This window comes from Myxocyprinus asiaticus, chromosome 43 (genome assembly GCF_019703515.2).
Source record: "Myxocyprinus asiaticus isolate MX2 ecotype Aquarium Trade chromosome 43, UBuf_Myxa_2, whole genome shotgun sequence".
Lineage (NCBI taxonomy): Eukaryota > Metazoa > Chordata > Actinopteri > Cypriniformes > Catostomidae > Myxocyprinus > Myxocyprinus asiaticus.
The window spans coordinates 3,357,791-3,378,112 of NC_059386.1; the positions used below are offsets into that span (position 1 = coordinate 3,357,791).

The 20,322-nt window shown below is 39.2% G+C and overlaps 1 protein-coding gene across 3 annotated transcripts in view; it reads right to left on the minus strand.

The window, feature by feature from the left end:
* The window catches only part of LOC127433270 (talin-1-like), a 264,085-nt gene that overhangs the window by 98,502 nt on the left and 145,261 nt on the right, over positions 1-20,322 (minus strand). For all 3 annotated transcript variants that reach the window (XM_051684988.1, XM_051684989.1, XM_051684990.1), the window contains 8 exons: positions 17,909-18,203; positions 16,545-16,711; positions 16,328-16,456; positions 11,468-11,581; positions 9,571-9,684; positions 9,345-9,479; positions 6,377-6,505; positions 3,268-3,370 (listed from right to left, as the gene is read on the minus strand). In XM_051684988.1, the coding sequence (XP_051540948.1) occupies positions 3,268-3,370; positions 6,377-6,505; positions 9,345-9,479; positions 9,571-9,684; positions 11,468-11,581; positions 16,328-16,456; positions 16,545-16,711; positions 17,909-18,203 (1,186 nt within the window). The remainder of the gene's footprint in view (positions 1-3,267; positions 3,371-6,376; positions 6,506-9,344; positions 9,480-9,570; positions 9,685-11,467; positions 11,582-16,327; positions 16,457-16,544; positions 16,712-17,908; positions 18,204-20,322) is intronic.

The following is a 20,322-nucleotide window of genomic DNA, read 5'->3' on the forward strand; positions in this document are numbered from 1 at the left end:
CATACATACATACACACATACACATACGTAGTGCAAATCTAAATACAAATCGGTTATATACAGTGTAAGGGAATGTAATGGCAGAAGAGGTAGGATGTGTATTGCAAGACTAAGCTGTGTATTGCACATTAATTATTGCTCAAAGGGGCAGTTTTAACTGTTCATGAGATGGATAGCCTGGGGGAAAAAAAACTGTTCCTGTGCCTGACGGTTCTGGTGCTCAGAGCTCTGAAGCGTTGGCCAGAAGGCAACAGTTCAAAAAGGTAATGGGCAGGGTGAGTGGGTGACAGTGGTGTCGTCTGCAAACTTCAGGAGCTTGACAGAGGGGTCCTTGGTGATCCAGTCATTGGTGTAGAGGGAGAAGAGCAGTGGGGAGAGCACACGTCCCTGGGGGGCACCAGTGCTGATTGTACAGGTGCTGGAAGTGAATTTCCCCTGTCTCACAAGCTGCTGCCTGTCTGTCAGAAAGCTGGTAATCCAATGACAGATAGACGTGGGAACAGAGAGTTGGTGTAATTATTCTGGAGTATAGCTGGGATGATGGTGTTGAAAGCCAAACTGAAGTCCACAAAAAGGATCCTTGCATATGTTCCTGGTCTGTCCAGATGTTGCAGGATATGATGCAATCCCATGTTGACTGCATCATCCACAGACCTGTTTCCTCGATAAGCAAATTGAAGGGGATCTAGAAAGAGTCCAGTGATGTCCTTCAGGTGGGCCAACACCAGTCTCTCAAATGACTTCATGACCACAGACGTCAGGGTGACAGGTCTGTAGTGATTAAGTCCTGTGATTTTTGGTTTCTTTGGGATGGGGATGATAGTGGAATGTTTGAAGCAGCATGGGACATCACACTGCTCCAGTGATCTATTGAAGATCTGTGTGAAGATGGGGGCCAGCTGGTTAGCACAGGATCTAAGACATGCAGGTGAAACACCATCTGGGCCCTGTGCTTTCCTTATTCTTTGTTTTCGAAAGACGCGGCTCACATCATCTTCACAGATCTTAAGTGCAGGTTGAGTAGCAGAAGGGGGAGGAGGGGGGGTTGCAGGAGGTGGTGGTGTTTATGTGAAGTGAAGGTCAGAGTGGGTGTGGGGTGTGAGATTGGGCCTTTCAAATCTGCAGTAGAACACATTCAGGTCGTCAGCCAGTTGTTGGTCCACCACAGGGTTGGGGGTAGGAGTCCTGCAATTCCTAAGTTGTTTCCTGCCACTCCACACTGATGCAGGGTCGTTAGCTAAAAACTTGTTTTTCAGCTTCTCAGAGTATCTTCTTTAGCCACTCTGATTCCCTTATTCAGTGTGTTCCTGGCCTGATTGTACAAGACTTTATCCCCAACTCTGTAAGCACCCTCTTTGGCCTGACAAAGCTGCCTGAGTTCCGCTGTAAACCATGGTTTGTCATTGTTAAATGTTAAATAAGTCCTAGTAGGAATGCACATATCCTCACTGAAACTGATATATAATGTAACAGTATCTGTGAGCTCGTCCATTTCTGTGGCTGCAGCCTCAAAAACACTCCAATTAGTCCAGTCAAAGCAGGCTTGTAGTTCCAGCTCTGCTTCATTGGTGCATCTCTTTACAGTCCTTTCTACAGGCTTTGCAGATTTTAATTTCTGTCTGTAGGTTGGAAGAAGATGAACCAGACAGTGATCAGATAGTCCCAAAGCTGCTCTAGGGACAGAGCGATATGCATCCTTTATTGTTCTGTAGCAATGATCCAGTATGCTCCTGTCTCTGGTGGGGCATGTAATGTGCTGTTTGTATTTGGGCAGTTCATGTGTGAGATTTGCTTTGTTAAAATCCCCAAGAATAATAATAACTGAGTCTGGGTATTGTTGTTCTATGTCTGTGATTGGACCACACCGCGGCGCCATCATGATGTACTGAAACCTAGAAATAAAGCTTTAAGATTATGATAAATGTAAAACAAAGGAAAGATGTGATGTAAAACGAAGAACAGACAAAGAGTCTTCTATTTAAATGTAAGCAAATTTGTGACACTGACCATGTTAACATGGATCATCAGATTTTGTTCTTGCCAGTTCGATTGTATGCTGGCATTAAAAGGGACACACCAATTACTACATACTATAAAGACATTTTCAAATTAATTAGAGATGAAACCAATGATCAGGGCCGATTATTTCCAATCAAAAAAGGGCAGAAAATTTGACAATAAGCCTACAACTTGTGCTTTGTGTGAAAGAAAATGTCTCTTGTGTGGAATTTGAAGGATTGTATGTATTTTTAATAATCTGTAGTCAGTTACGTTTACACTGAGACTGTGCCTCAGATGCAATCAACGAAATCTTTGTCTGCAATGGTGTGAAATAAAGGCGCCATAAACTCAGAGCAAACAATAATTGATGAAAGGAGAATTATTTGATGTTTCCCTCCTAGGAGGAACATATGGGGATATCCTGTATGTCTTGTTTATTGGGGCCTTCCAAGGAGGTCCTAACACTATTGTTCTTCAGGTATAAATGTCTGTCACAAGGCAGAAATTTGAGTTAAAATTCAGAAGAGCTATGCTATGCGATCGACATCAATTAACTCTTTTCCCCACAAGCACTTGGTCAGGCTTACTTTTCTTTTATGTATTTGATGAACTCTGATACATTGGCGAGACACCCGATATATATGGTCAGCCAAATACAAGATTTAAAAAATTACTTTCACTTAATGTGTTAAAAATTTTAATGTTAGAGATAAGTGTGATTTTTTTTTGCTTTGTTTATAACCGAGACCATTTACACTGAAACATGGAAAACATATAGAGACATAGAGGATTATTTTTTAAATTACTTTTGAAGTTGTGTAATTATCAATAATTTGAAACAAGGTAGCATAAAAAAGCAGAACCACCAAACTTTTGATATCAGCAGATGTTGGTCTAAATAATTGTATATTGTCTCAGCACACACATTTTGCATCAGTGCATCCCTAAAATTCATATGAATTTTTCAAGTCAACATTTCACTCAAATTGTTATTCTGATAATATAATTTGCAATTAAAATGTTTCTATTGAAGTAAAAAAAACAAAAAAAAAACAAAAAAAAACAATACAAGCATGTTCACTAGGTCTCAGATTTGTGGACCCCCTGTAATACAGTATTTTTACAGCAGGGACAGATGCATATAATTTTCTACCTGCAGGGTAGGGTATACGTATAACACTTCAGATATGTGTTTTATTATAACCTCTGTAAAGACTGTCAAAATACATGTCTAGTTGTTCATGGTGTAGATGTTTACTAAGTTACCTGTATAATTCTCATTGCCTTGTGCAGCTTCACTGAGGAGTTGAGCGATAGCAGAACTAACAGCTTTTGTGCAGGAGCCCAAATCTTGGGAACACTTCTCCAACTACACACACACACACACACACACACACACACACACAGAAAAACATTAAACAGATGCTAGCTGAGGGAATGATGCTGGCTGAGGGAACATACATAGATTATCAGTCACAATGTGTCATTTTTAGCATTTTAAAATGAACAAAACAGAATTCACTAAACCTGTGTAAAAGGGTGTAAAACTGTAGTGTAAATGAGGGTTATAATTACCAAACATTTATTACATGTCTCTCTGGAACAGTGGTGCCTGCAGCTGTACAGCTGTACGCACTGTGTGCACCACAAGTGCTCGATTCACCTAAGAAAATGTTTCCCTGAATATTTCAGCAATCATGACGCGTCACATATTTCTGTCGGCTTTGTAGAATCAGGCTCTTTTCAGTGAATTGGCCAAACAAATGAGCAAAACAGTCTGAATCGATTTGCAATTGAGTCTGATTCAGCATATTTACTGAATCATTTGGTGCGGTTTCTCACTCAGAAAAAAAACAAACATATTGGGATACTTAAATGTGCAGAACAGCCGCTGAATTATGCTGCCTTCATCTACTATCGGAATTATCCTACTTCCCACTTCTGAAATGGTAATTACAAGTATGTCGCATTCAAGTCCTTTGTTTTCATAAAGAAGAGGAAACATGGACGATTCATACATATTTTTTGAGGAACTTTTATTTTGACACCATAATACATATTACTCAGCTTCCTGATGATAAAGGAATTTTGGTCAAATAAAAGCTATTTTTACAGTGTAAAAATGTACAACAGGCATCAAATGGTTGCTGATATACATAAATGAATATGACTGAAACGGCAAGCGCTAACAATTAACTGTATTTAGAAAAATTAATAAAACCTGTCATTCACTACAGAAATCATACTCGGAAACTCGGGTATCAAAATTATCCCGGGTTTTCGAGTACGGTTTCTGCAGTGAATTTCCCAGTCGTAATTATGACTTGAGGGGTCGATCATGGGCAACTTTCGAGTGAGGAAACTCGTATTTCCAATAATTCTGATAGCACCAGAAGGCAGCATTAGCCAGACACTGAACTCAACAAAGACAAGCACACACATACAGACACACTAAAGTTCACTGTGTTGGAGCAGATGGCGGAGGGGTCCACCTGAGCATTTCGCAGTCTGACCCTGGGCCTTTCGCGGGAGCAGGACAACATACCGGCACTTATACAAGCACACACTGATGAGCCATAACATTATGACCACTCACAGGTGAAGCAAATAACATTGATTATCTCCTAACAAGGCCACATGTCAAGGTCTGTGTAGATTAGATGGTAAGTGAACAATCCGTTCTCGTAGTCAACATGTTGAATGCAGGAGAAGTGGGCAGGAGTAAAGACCTGAGCGACTTAGACAAGGGCCAAATTGTTATGGCCAGATGACTGGGTCAGAGCATCTCTGAAACAGCAAGACTTGTGGGGTGCTCCCGGTCAGCAGTGGTGAGTACCTAAAGACAGTGGACCCTAAAACCATGATACAAACCAAACCGTGAGAACATTGAACCATTACACCACTACTGCACACATTGTTCAGGAATGGTTTGAGGAACATGACTGAAGAGTTCAAGGTGTTGCCCTGGCCTCCAAATTCCCCATATCTCAATCTGTGGGATGTGCTGGACCAACAAGACCGATCCACGGTGGCTCCACTTCACAACTTACAGGACTTGAAGGATCTGCTGCTAATGTCTTGGTGCCAGATACCACAGGACACCTTCAGGGGTCTTGTAGAGTCCATACCATGGCGGGTCGGTGCTGTTTTGTTGGCACGCGGAGGACCAACAGCATATTAGGAGGTGGTCATAATGTTTTGGCTCATCAGTGTATATGGGCTGCCCTGTCAACGCACACAATAATTAACAGGCAGAAAGTCTTCTGATTGGCTAAACAAAGGATCTGACCATGGCCCATGGACATCTTTTACCCCATTGTTTACCGAGTCTAGGGATGTTACAGAAACAGGTGTGAAATTTCATGGCACCTATGTCACCAGAATTGAATGCTTTGGTGTTGAAAATGGGGTATACTCCCCCAGACCCAACTAGACAATAAGGGTACGATTCCTTACTTGGTCACGTTACTATGCATACCCTCAGATGAAATCCTCTGCTCTGGAATACTTCATTGTGATTGTTCAATTGCTGTCTTTATTGCAAAATAAAGCCAGAAGGTGTGAAAACAGGACCTGATCAACCTGAATTGGTTTAATGTGTGATAATGATTAGCTGACTGTAGATTACCCCATATAAAAGCTGACGGTTTGTATGTCCTTTAATTCAACAAAATGGTCTGAATGCCACTGGATTTTTTCCAGTCTTGAACAATTGATTCTACATTAGCAAAAAATAGTGTGTTCTGCCATCAGCTTTACAAACAGAATGTTTTGAAGAAAACAAGTGCTACAGAAGACAAGCAAAGACCTGTGTGTGTAGTGCTATGAGTGTAGCATTTGTTTTTGTGACAGGAAGTTCTTGACATATGGGTATCGGTGCAAAAATTGACACAGGTAAAGATCATGTGCATACATGTACACTCATACATCTATCTACAAATATGTATGTGCCCTTTAAGGTCAGAAATGAACATTTCTGTTAAGGGTAATATTTGCCCCCTGGATTTGATTTTCAGGGGCATTTTACATCTTACGGCATTTTTTTTTCTAATACCAAATAAAAAAAATATGAGGTGTCATTTTTGTGTCTTCTATGCCTTTAAATACTTCAATTTAATCAATCATTTAAAATTCATTCTCAAAATTAATAATAGGATTGATAATTTATTACCTTTTACCCATAAAATTCAATCAACATCACCTTTACACAATAATATGTATAATTAGGCCTACATATAGGAATTAATTATTGGGAATTTTTGCCCCTATATTTTGAATTACAGGGGCATTTTTGTCACTTCCAGTGACATTTTTGTCCAGAGGCTCCCTTCATTTCTGACCCCGGTGTGCATATGCGTAGAGTGAGCCAACTCACAGTTTCTCCAGGCAGGGGTTTAAGTTTGCCCTCAGCGGCTGAAGCTTTGGCCTCTTGCATGTCCCTCTCCAGCCCCCGTACCATTGTCAAAGCATTATCAATCTCCAGAGGACCACACGCCTCCTGAGCCTGAGAGACAGACACACAGACAGAACAAAACAAATAACCCATGATGAAGGCAGAAGGAACAAACACAGCAAAGTTGAGGTAGATATTATCACTCGGTTAGCAACTACAAGAATTTTCCTGCAGAAGTTATCAGCAGGCCTCAGTCAGGCACACTTATTTTGTAAGATATATCACAGTTCCAGCAGTAATGTTACCAGTGTTGGGGAAGCTACTTTGAAACTGTATCTTCCAAGCTACTCATAACTGAAAGTAATTAAATTAAAGTCAAACTACTTAAAAAAAAAAAAAAAAAAAAAAAAAAAAAATAGGTATCTACAAAAAAAATCTACCAATTAAAATTAGCCATAAGTAGAACATTTAAGCTATTTAAAGGAGAAAATAATTTAGATAGATATATAACAATTAGATGATATTATTGAATTCTGCAATCAGAACTGAACAAAAACAAAAAATCATTAATAAAAAATATTAATAATAATAATTTTTTTTTTTTTTTTTTAATAATTTTCTTTATTTATCACACATTATACATTTGCACATATACGGTGAAATTCTTCTTTTTCACATATCCCAGCTAGGCTGGGGTCAGAGTGCAGGGTCAGCCATGATACGGCGCCCCTGGAGCAGATAGGGTTAAGGGCCTTGCTCAAGGGCCCAACAGTGGCATCTTGGCAGTGCTGGGGCTTGAACCCCCGACCTTCTGATCAGTAACCCAGAGCCTTAACCGCTGAGCTACCACTGCCCTAATATTACTATATTAAAACCATGGTTTCTGCCAAAAAACATGGTTACTACAATATTACTACCATGGTTAATTTTCTTGAGGGTTAAACAAAAGAGTGACAACATTAAATTGAACATAAATACTTAATATACACTAATAACCTAAAAAAAACAAAAAAAAACAAACACCCTATTTTATATTACTGAATCTAAATAAAGTGATAAACAGCAACAATACACAGAATTATTTCGCTTCAAAAAAGAAGGCAAAGTCCCTTAGTCTGAGTGGGGCTCAAGTGAATAATTTAAATAAACTAGTTAATTTACATGAATCATCTGAAAGAACTGATTTCCAATGCTTAATATAAGGGAATTGTTTATTTTAACCGGTTCATTTTCATGAAATGAAATTTAATCGGTAAGAACCGAAATCAGGGGTTCTCAACGGGGGGGGGGAGGTGGGCGATATGGCCCCCCAGTGGGCGTTCAAAGGATGCCTGGGGGTGCTGAGAGCAAATTAGTAGAGAAGGGGGTGTTAGGTTACAAATGGGCAGCATTTATGTTAATCAAATCTATCGTCAAGTTCCTGTTTACCTTAAGATGTTTATCTAGACTCCATTATACGGGTTGGTATGAATTTGTACCGTGGTTCATTTGATTCTGAAGTCTAGCGACACATTCTGAAATATCTGGTTTAGAGGTGTCAAATAGACAGGCGAAGTCACAACCTCTGTGTGAAAGACATCTTGCTCGGTTGGGAAGGAGGAAGCGGGAGCCAGCTGAACATCCAAATGTAAGATATTTATTCACACTTTCCAGTGTACAAACATGATTGTCTTTTCAGCCCAAAAAATAAACACCCATACACACCAGCATTGCTTTGCAGCCACTGACACACACACACACACACACAGCATTGCTTTTCAGTCTGCTGTCACCCACACGCACACACACATTCAACTTTGTGCATCTTTCTCCCCATCTGCCGCTGTCTCCTCTCCTTAAGTACTCCCGTGCGTCTCTCTGGGACCCGAGACAGGTGTGGAGCACAGGCAGAACTCATTCTCCACTCATCTCCCCCGGCCTCACTCTGCCCAGTGTCACTCAGCCCCGCACCGATTGCCACACTCTGCTAATGCATCTGTAAGGCTCTGTAGGTGGATACGGCTCAATGGACAGAGCAGCACGAGTGCAAAGCAGGTGCATTTTTACTCACAGACCGGTCTCGAGCTCTTAAACGCGCACCTCTGATCATTGTAGTGCTGCGAGAAGCACGGCGTGAGACGTGGAAACCATTTGAATTCGGCACAGAATTCTACATGACCACCCTTGAATTTACTATACAAATACTAACTGTACTTTAGGCAGAAATAGATTCATAATACATATCATATCACTAGTTCAGCTCTATTAAATTTGTCATAGGCTACATTAGGGGAGTGAGGGAATATAATAAATATTTGTTACAACTTTTAAACGTTTATATTTTGTATTTATTGTTTTTACATGTGTTTAGAGTAGGCCTACTGTCTGTAATTATAAAATGCCTTGTTTTATAGAAATCATGTTACATCTAACCACGGTAGTGAAGAGGATCCATGCTTCCATGTGCTTACTATGGTCTTGTTACAAATACCACTGTTAAATAAATACGAAATAAATGAAAATTTTCATAAGGGCAAATGTAAAATACACTCTCTTTTTTAGATGAATAGAAATGTGTAAATCCCAAAAATAATTGGCTAAAATATTTGTTTGAGTGTAAGAAAATATAACTGATTTTGTTTGCCTTCAGAAATTCCAAGAGATGACTCATTTGAATCAATAAGAACCTGATGAAAGGAGTTCCAACTTTTAAAATAATTTATGTTATAGATAACCTTACTGTTGTTGATACCAGTAAATGTCCATTTACATCTACATCCAACTCAAAGTCAATGCTGTAATGTAGAATGAGCAGTTCAGTGGGAGAAAATATGCATTATTATTGGTCTTTTCACTTCTTTTTGAAATATAATAACAATTCCCCTTTTATTATTAGTTTCTGTCTTCGCATTCGGGGGGGGGGGGCGTTCATCAAAAAAACCACTGAGCTAAATTATTTCCCAAAATGTACCTTCTGTGCGGCCGTGCGGAGTTCAGCCAGAGTGCTGGCGAGGTTTTTGGCGCACTGACTGAGCTGCATGGCAGATGCCTGGTCACTGATTGTAGGAACGGTGGCTTTGGCTGCGGTCACCATCTTGGCTCCAGGCTGACAGTGAACAAAATACACATGATGAGCTCATATGATTCACATATGTGCTCTTTATAACTGTAGGTGAAGGTGTGAACACTAAATGAACCTGCAGGAAGTTCTGACTGGCTCCAATTAGTGCAAGCTGGGCACTGGGACTGTCGGGCTGAGCTTGACTACCCCTCACACCCTGAACCAGCTGAGGGATCTGATCCGCCACCACCTGTCAAAAAAATAGCATAACTTAAATGTGTCATGTACTGTAGATTATATTAAGAGCTCAGACACAGAACTAATTACTGGGAATTGTTTATTTAAGCAGGCTATTGTATTATTTAACATGTAACACTAATAACACTGTAATCGAAAAACTATAGTGACATATATTCCCCTTATATTAATAAAATATGTTTGATTGAGAGGGAAAAATTTGCTAGAGGCATCATAAAGGCATCAGTAATCAATAAGGCCCTGTTTACTTCTGGCATTGAGGTGCATTCTGGGTGATCCGATCACAAGTGGTCAGGCAAAATATAACATCGCTAAAAATTCAACGTATGTGACCACTTGTGTTCAGATTTTACGGAGAGGATCTCTGACCTGCTTTACATCTGGCATTAACAATGTGGTCACATGTGTTTTTTACTAACTCTGTGTGTGGCATTTTGGACACTGTTTACACCTGTCAACATGTGATCACCCGAAAGGCATCTTAATACCAGGTGTACATGGGGTCTAATATAAAATGTGAACATTTTTTTCTTTTTGTTGACTACTGGCACTTTGCCTGGGCGATATGTAAAAATTATTTTATCGATAATTGCCTTAAAAAATACTGCGAGATACTATTACATCGTCAACCCCCCTGCTGAGGGTCGGTGAATTATTTTGCTTTAAAATTTTTATTCATTTATTGAAACACGAAAAACATAAAAAAAAAGACATTTCTAAATTCAAACTGCACTTTAAACTAAACAAAATAAGCAATAAAATAAAGTGATCAAAAATCTTATTTAACCACCATCACGCAAGTATCAATCAATGACACCAGGTGGAAAATTACTAATAGCCAACAGATTAAGAACTAAAGACAATTATAAATGTAAAGACAATAATAATCATAATAAATAAGCCTTATAAATTCCCTTGTGTTCCCAAAATAATGCTGCCAAATATGCCAACTTATTGAATTTGTGTTTGCATTGTGTTTTGGTAATACAGTAATACAGTTAATGCTGCCTAAAGAAAAGAAAACAGAATTTTAGATTCAAGGTGAACGTATCTTGTATTACTTTATGATTTAATCACTTTCGTCTTTGTTTCTTTAATACAAAGATATGTATTACTGAACCTGCAGAGTTGCGTTCACAATGCACGCTAACTGCGTGGAAATAAGCGAACTAAACTCACAGCACCTGATCGGAGATAATTTGCAGCATTCTCATAGACAACGTAATTCTTGCAAACAGTTTTCAGATGAATGAAACAGAGAAAAAAAAGAGTGAAAACTCATTACATGCGCTTGTTCCATGAGACAGGCTTGCACTGCACGCCTCTGAACAAACAGCTAATCAGACATGAGCATTGACTGCTTTTCTTTTGTCTGTTCTTAAAAATATAATAAAGCGTGTTTCTTCAAGCACTTGTCTTTGTGACTAACAGCATTTCTTGTCCGAGACATCTTACAGGTCACCTGAATGTTGCAGGTAGACGAGCAAAATTACCCGTGCATGAAATACATTTGGATGAGGAGCTTGCAAACTGGATTCAGCCTTGTCGCATTTTGCGGGCGACGGGCGCTAGTTTCACCCTCTGGGCTACTGTTTAATACATTTGGCAACTTCCCAGATCCATCGTTTTGCCATTTCCCTATATTGTTGATCATCGTCTGTCAATGAGTGTCGCAACTGGCACCGGGATCTTTGTAAGACATCATCGATATCTGACATCGTTCTATCGCCCAGCCCTACTGAGAAACAGGAAGTGGGCACTGCCATTTCACCCACCTTGCAGCTCTGTACAAGTTGTTGCTGGGCAGCAGGGTTTTTGTTGGAGGAAGCAGCGTGTTGGGCAGCAGCTACAGTTTGAGTGGCGGCCGCAGCGGCCTGTTTCGCTGCATTCTAACAAACACAAACATAACACAAATATATTTATCACAAAGACAGAGATATAGGCATAAATAATGCAAATACCACAATATGACTACTGTCAAGGGTGCACACAATTCTAACTAAATTACAAAAAAGTTCAATAATGACTTCACGAAACAAAATTGAAGTGCTAAAATGGAGACAAACACACAAATGTTTAAAGCTACAGTGTGTGGGGGCCTGGGTAGCTCAGCAAGTAAAGACGCTGACTACCACACCTGGAGTCGCAAGTTTGAATCCAGGGCATGCTGAGTGACTCCAGCCAGGCTTCCAAAGCAAACAGTTGGCCCAGTTGTTAGGGTGGGTAGAGTCACATTGGGTTAATCTCCTCGTGGTCAAGATTTCGCTCTCGGTGGAGCGCGTGGTGAGTTGTGTGTGGATGCCGCGGAGAATAGCGTGAAGCCTCCACACGCGCTAGGTCTCCGCGGTAACGCGCACAACAAGCCACGTGATAAGATGTGTGGATTGACGGTCTCAGATGCAGAGGCAACTGAGATTCATCCTCCGCCACCCAGATTGAGGTCAGTCACTACGCCACCACGAGGACTTAAGAGTGCACTGGGAATTGGGCATTCCAAATTGGAGAGAAAAGGGGAAAAATCCAAAAAGCTACAGTGTGTAATTTCCAATTGCAATAATTATGATTGTTTCCAAACACGTTTCCCAAATACATCCATATGCACCATAAAATAATAATAATAATAAAACAGTCCCACACTCATGCCACTGAAGTCTGAACTTAACATGTCAGGTCACTCAAACAAACAAACAGAACAGAGTTTTTGAATTGCCACAGTGTTTACACTCTTTAGGAAGTCAACCTTAATGTGTCTTACTTTTAGTTACTTTTTTTAATTTGTTTTTTATCCCCTTTTCTACCAATTTGGAATGCCAAATACCCACTACTTAGTAGGTCCTCGTGGTGGCGCGGTTACTCATCTCAATCCGGGTGGTGGAGGACAAGTCTCAGTTGTCTGAATGACACCGTGGCGACTCCGCATGTGGAGGTTCATGCTACTCTCTGCGATCCAAGCACAACTTACCACGTGCCCCATTGAGAGCGAGAACCACATTATAGCGACCATGAGGAGGTTACCCCATGTGACTCTATCCACCCTAGCAACCGGGCCAATTTGGTTGCTTAGGAGACCTGGCTGGAGTCACTCAGCACACCCTGAATTCGAACTCGCAACTCCAGGGGTGGTAGTCAGCGTCAATACTCGCTGAACTACCCAGGCCCCCTTACTTTTAGTTACATCTGGCATTAACAATGTGGTCACATTTGTATGGGGTCACACCCAGGCCCCCTTACAAATTCTTACTCAACTTACTCATATTAAACTAGGTTACAGGAATGTATTTTAACATCCAAAATTACACGCATAACATTTAACTAATTAGTTTTTTTTAATAACCCAAAATCCACTTTTTTCATTCTGTTGAGGTCAAATATGTCTATTTATAAATTGGTTTATTTATTCACATTTATTTTTTCAAATTAATATTTTGATCATTTATTCCTTCATTCTTCTTTAAATGGCACTCCTGGGCTTCCATAGTTATAATGTAGTCTGTTACAAAAAGTACAAAAATGGCATAATCAAAATATAATGCATCATATTTTGTCATTATATGAAGACTCACTTAGAAAGCGCATCACTCTGCTCTTCCTTCAGATTACCGTAATTATCTTAAATGCGCTGCTTTTTGTCGTGGCTGGCTGAAATGTGTGTTTTTAAACTGCAGTTGGCTTGACAGGAGATGCCATAACCATCACATTTTTAATAAGCCATGTTAAGTTGAAAATAGTTTTAAAAACCCTGTGTTCTGTTCCATTCAGCTGAGCTCCATCTAGCTGTTTGAAAGGAAAAACTCACCTTGAGTGTATGCACTCCTCCAGAGTGTTAAGCACTGTCTATGCCCCAGACAGAAAGTCACCGTGCGCTGTGTTGGAGCTTGGTACTATGATGATTCAGACCACAAGGTACCAACAAAAATAAAAATAAGGCTCCTCTTTTACACTTCTAAGGGATGTGCACAGTAACCGTTTGTAATATTCACTAAATCAAGAGGATTCACAAACGGTTATTCGGTTATTTGTTGGAACTCTGGAATAAAGAGTGTTTATTGCAACAGATATTAGGAATGTCCCAATATCTTTTTTTCTTTTTTAATACGAGTACCAATACTTCATTTTTGGTACTCGCTGATACCGAGTCCGATACCTGTTTTTTTGTTTTATTTTTTCTGAGCAATATCAACAATTGATTTCAATTTTATCATAAAAATGGTGTTTCAATAAATGAATTCATTAAAACTTTATTCAAATGAAAATATAAAAATTAATTTTCAATATAATTGTATTCTTTTTTATCAAATTAAGTGCTTATATACAGAATCTCACAGAACAATCCAAAACACAACATTGGAGTTATTTCTGTCAAATAAATTGCTGTATAACAGAGCATCACAGATGTGAGATCTTGCTGAAATATAATACAATTACTATTAATTTATTATTATTATTAGTAGCAGTAATACAGTGAAACTTTACAGTAGTGATATTTTTCTGTCATACTTTTTTCATTTAAATGTAGCTTTTATTTTTTTATTTTGAAGTGTTAATGTGTTACGACGGTAGCTTTTCATTCAGAAAAAGCCGGTCGCTACGTGACTCAAAGTGATTATTAAATAACAAAAGACTGCTGCTTAATTAAATTGTATGTCTTCTGTATGTGCCTCATGCTACAAAGTGAATTTGCACTTTGATTGCTGTAATGTACTACAAACAGAGCAATCGATGCTCATGACAGTGTTTTCCCTGTATGAGCCAAGGAGGAGCTTTAAAAGGTATGAGCAGCCGGCGTCAGCACAACACTGTCTCCACACATTCACAAGTGCTCACATTTAAATTGCGCAGCAAATGCAAACTATATGTTTATCTAATTAAACAGCATCTTTTGCGGTTTGATAATCTCACTAGGACATAATGTGATTTTAATTTGCATGCTGAATGTTTACTTAATGACATTCGTACGTCAGATGGTATCGGTTTTTGGTATCTGAGCATTTGCACGAGTACGAGTACATGAGCGCAGTATCGGACCCGATTCCGATACCAGTATTGGGAGATCCCTAATATATATGCATCAAAACTACTCAAAATAGCAGGGAATAAAATCCACAGTGAGCTATGAGCCTAAATAGCACAATACATAGATCTTCAAGTAATAAAATCACTCACATTAAAGTCAAACTAAAATACTCAAACTGTCAGTGCCTGCAACATATTTTCCGTTGGTTAAGAATTACTAAAGTAATTTAAGTGCTAAACCTGATATGTGCTCTGCCCAGGCAGGTTGACATTTCTGTGAAGCAGCGAATGCTAGTGCTTTGATTTTAAAATGGTTCATTTCACTTGGAATTATTGTCTCCACGCCAGAGCAAAATGAAAAAACACTAGCTTAGCGTTTATCAAGTGCTGAAACTTTTCCACATAAAAAACAATCTGGAATCATGTGTAACATGAAATCCTCTTTGCAACCTGAACTTCATCAGAACGTCCAATCTTTGTAACACCTGCGCTAAAAAAGCTAGACACAGCACAATAAATAAAACAGCATGCAGGTGTCTGGAGATGCATTTATAAATATTGACGTTCATTTTAACTTGACATGGTGTCTAAAAAATGTGCCGGTCATGCACAAGACACTGAAGAAAAAAAAAAAAAAAAAAAAAAAAAAAAGAGATGCGGTGCAGTGCAACAATCAAAGACGTCCATCCAGAGCATGTTTACATAGAAAAACATTTGATAAACAGCACAGAAACACAAAAATATGTGTGAACAGCCTCAAACTCGCCCCATACTTGAAAAACTTCCGCGAACCCAGACAGTTTGTCAGGTACCATCGGGCTCGGATCGGGATTTTTGTATTCAAATACAGGTGCGTATATCGGTTAAACGAATGTTGACTATCTGTGCACATCCCTAGTATAGTTGTCACAAAATTTAGAATTGAGTGAAATTCTAAACGCATGATGATTATCGATCATCGTTTTCAGGATCGATCATTGTTGTCATTTCTGAGTACCTCAAGTACTCGTGCCCATCCCTAATGTGAATAATAAAGAACAAACACTGCCTGCTGTAAATAACTGGCACTTTATACTGACTGTGCATGTTATTAAACTTTTGTAACTTTCTTCATTTGAATAAAATCCAACCTCCAGGTTCTCTTTAGATTTCTACCATTGTTGTCATACCATCAAACATGCCCAAAAAAGTGCTTCTATTAATGTGCGATGAGTACACTTTGTTCTTGTTACTGCAGATAATAAGCAAGATGTAACAAACACACATTATTAGAAACATCTCCGGGAAGTTTGCAAAGCCTGCCTTGCAACATTTCTTGTCGCACATGTCGCAACCAGTAACTTGTAAAACTGCACCTCCAAGAAACATACTGCATTGCAAAAAGCTAATCAATCTGTTCTGCTGTAGCCTCTGCCAAGCTTTGTGCTTTTGAGCTATAAAACATCAAAGATATTTAACCAAACAGGGCAGCAAAGTGATGTGATTATTGGCAACACTTCTAAAATTAATCTTAGATCAGGCAATTCTTTTCAAAATTGAGTGTGACCTCATAAAAACATTTTTCATCACATTTTCATCTTCTTGAAGGTTAGGCAGATAGTCTTGTGCAGTTTAGTCCTCACCTCTAGTTTGTTGACAAGTCTCTTTTTAATGGCGTTTTGTGCAGCTGCGTTTGTGGCCATGCGCAAACCCTCTGCAGCTTCACGCAACTTCTGCTGCTGCTCCTCGCTGTCCGGGTTAGCGGCGGCACCCTGTCACACACACACAACAAACCATAAATCTCAGCATTCATACCGATTTAGGCATTAACAGCATACAGTGAGGGGTCTCATGTCCCACCTTGGCAGCTTCCACCATCCTGGCAGTGGCATCAGCAAGCAGTTTGGCAGCAGACAACAATTTGCGGGAGTTCTCGAGGTCAGTCTCACCCTCAGCATCGGCTTTTATCGCATTAACTAAATCTGATGTGGCCTGAGCAAGGATCCGTGCCTGACGCACCATCTCACCTGAACACACAGAGGAACATGTCTGAGCTGGAGTTTGATTTATATGTGTCAACATATGACCTTTGACATGAATTTATCACAAGTCTCTGCACATCTTCAGTCAACATTAAATCAAAATGGATGCTATTTGGTTTCTTAATAAATGTTTCTGGTTTTCTTTACCAGAAGAAATGAATTACTATGAAGAATACAAATGTTTTTTTTCATTTGTAAATTTTTATTTTTTTTCCAAAAACATTGATGAAAAAAAATTAAAAATCAAATAAAATTAACATAAATAAAATAGAAAAGACTAATACAAATGTTGTCTACATATGAATTTCCTTACAAAATTACAATGTTAATATTAGTTAATAATGATTAAATGTAAAAAAATAAAAAATTAAATAAAAAATGAGGCTGTCGATTAAACGTGTTAATTCAGTGCGATTAATTATATAAAACAAGTCAGCAGGGGGCAGTCAGCACAGCTCCAGCTGTACAGACAATGCACAGCTGAACCAGGCAACAAACTTACAGCTGGACGGAGCTAAATGCAGTTCCAGATTACATAGCAATATGCAAATCATTTGATTATTAATTGCATATGATGTAACTAATTCGATTACAACTTGTAATCGATTGACAGCCCTAAAATATATATTTTTTTTAATTGATGAGTTTGAGCAGATAGTATAGGAAAGTCAGCCAACAGGTGTCCAGCATACATGTGAACTCTTTCAATACTGTTTAAAAAGCATCCCAGGATGCATCTAATGAAGTTGGTTAAAAGAATGTCTATAGCGCCCAGAACTGTGATCTAGACAAAAAGTTCGCCAATTTAAAAAAGGTCAGATATTAGACAGTTATATTCAACATGTTTGATCTTTAAAATAGTAATAAATTTTTTTTTTAAAAAGAGTAGGTGTGGCCGAACATTTGACAGGTGCTGCATGTGAGTGTTAAGGACCTCCCATTACCAGTAACAAATTTGTCATTTAGTTTAGACTTTATGGCTGTAGGGCCAGGTACCACTGGGTGACACAGCTACTGTGGTCTTTCATAGTCAGCCAGCTTACTTATTACAGGATCATTACAGGATTGAGTCTCTTAATCACAACACAATAGTTCATGGATCAACTCTTGTGAGGTCTGAACCTACAACCTTTCAGTTACCAGCCCAGATCTTTAACCACCAGTTTCCACCACCCCTGGTACCTGCATCTCCCATGGAACTGAAGATGTTGTCCGTCACGTCCAGGATGCGGTCGGTAGCCTCTCCATGCCGTCCAATAGGCTGTCCTCCACTGGCGTACTGTTTAATATGCTGCAGCAGTTCGTTAAGAGCTTGAGTGACACCTGTGGCGGCCACGCCCACCTGTCTGAGCAGCTGCTCGTCATTTGTTGCCCCCTGTGACGCCTCCATGCAGCCCTCCACAGATTTAGCCACCAGCTTTCCTGCCTCGATGAGCTGCTCCTGACACACGGGTGAGCTGATGGTGGGGGCCACAACCTACAACACACACATGAGCAGTGGATTGCATCAGGGAGTCTGTTATAAATCAGGGTTCCACAATTTGTTAAAAATATCATATTGTGATTATTTTGATAAATCTTGCGATTTGATGTGATCTCTCTGCTGCCAATTGCAATAATTGCTCTTCAATGGTGTTCACATTTGAGTCCTGTTATTAAAGCAATGGTACACCAAAAAATGATAATTCTCTCATGATTTACTCACCCTTATGCTGTCTCAAACTCGTATGACTTGCTTTCTTCTGCGGAAGACAAACGAAGATTTTTTGCTGGCGATGCGGTGTTTTTGTGCATATAATGCAAGTCAAAGGGGTCCAACACTTTCAAGCTCCAAAAAAAGACAAAAGCAGCATATAGGTAACGGCTCCATCTCTTCTGAAGAAATCCGATCAGTTTTGGGTGAGAAACAGACCAAGATGTAATGCGCAGAGCGTGTGTACAGCACATGTACATGCACAAAGCACATGTGCAGCACTCTGGGTATGCGTCAAGTCATAATCACACCAAGGACACTGCAAATGTCAAGATTTATAGCGAAAAAGGAATTACATTTTGGTCTGTTCTCAAACAAAACCAATTGGATCGCTTCAGAAAACATGGATCAAACCACTCCAGACGTATGGATAACCTTTATGTCTTTTTTGGAGCTTGGAAGTGTTGGACCCCATTGACCTGCATTGTATGGATATATTCACATCATATTTCCATTAAAATATCTTCATTTATGTTCCGCAGAAAACACAAAGTTACATGTGTTTGAGATGGCATTAGGGTGAGTAAATGATGAGAAAATTATTTTTGGGTGAACTATTCCTTTAAAAAAAGAGCAATTGGGTTTGGTACACTTGTAGTAAAATACCCTGTAGCAGACATAGTAGACATGGGAATGAGGTCAATTGATTCTGTATTTCTCAAAATGAATGGAAAAAGCAAAAACATGGAAAGAACATAATGAAGGAGTTGGGTAAATGCCTTAACAACATAAAAAATATTAATCTCATGCATTCACAGCTGAATGCTGAAAGGCGCGTGCAGTGCTTGCAGCATAAATGTGTTTGTTGAACAGCAGAGCCCATTGTACAGGTGTGAAATTGGTTTTCATTTTATTCATTTGGGTCTTAGTGTGAATAAGACCTTTCGTCGGTAGTTTGTTTCAGATTTGGTCTGAACAGGCCTTTAGGTGATCCAGTTAAACCCTCCATCTTATTTGGCGGGAAAATTGAAGGAAGACCTTTGAGTGTCTGTGTCTGTTCAATTGTTTTTAATGTCCGCATTCAAAATCTGGTAGAATGCTGTAAACATCTCCTCTGTCCACAAAAGCCTGGTTTCTTTGCATTACATTTAAATTGTACAGTATGCTAAATTGTAGCAGCAAAAATAGTGGCCCCTTAATATCTTAATAAATAGTCTGCACGTGCTGCTCGCTGCGATTACTGTTTGTGCGAGAGCGAAGAAAATCTGGGTGCGAGTGGAGAGATTCATTCTCGCGCAACAGGAACATGGATGCGCTCTTGCATTATGTGCATGTGCTTTTGACATTTAACAGTTTTATAATGCCATAGAGCTTTAGTCTTTTAACTGGACTATGTTACATTAAGCTATTAACTGTCAATTATCTTCACAATACATTTGACTGTATTTATGTATCTTTTGATTTTACTTGGTGAATTTATCATCAATCTCTGCACCTCTCTTGAAATGCTCTGGTGCCCCCTTGGGGAGGTGTGCCTCCCAGTTTGAAAACCATGAATGCTCCACTGCAGTTTCACTGCATCCAGAAAATAAACAAATCATTTCTCACTGAAAAACATCACAAAAATAATTAGTGGTAGAGCTACATACAGTGGCAAGGAAAAGTATGTGAATCCTTTGGAATTAGCTGGTTTTCTGCATTAATTGGTCATAAAATGTGATCTATCTTCATGAATGTCACAAGTATAGACAAACACAAAGTGCTTAAGCTAGCAACACAGACAATTATAATCTCTAATGTGTCTTTGTTGATCAAATTCCATTAAACATTCACAGTGCTTTTGAAAAAGTAAGGGAAGCCTTGGAATTAATAACTGGTCGATCCTCCTTCGGCAGCAATAACC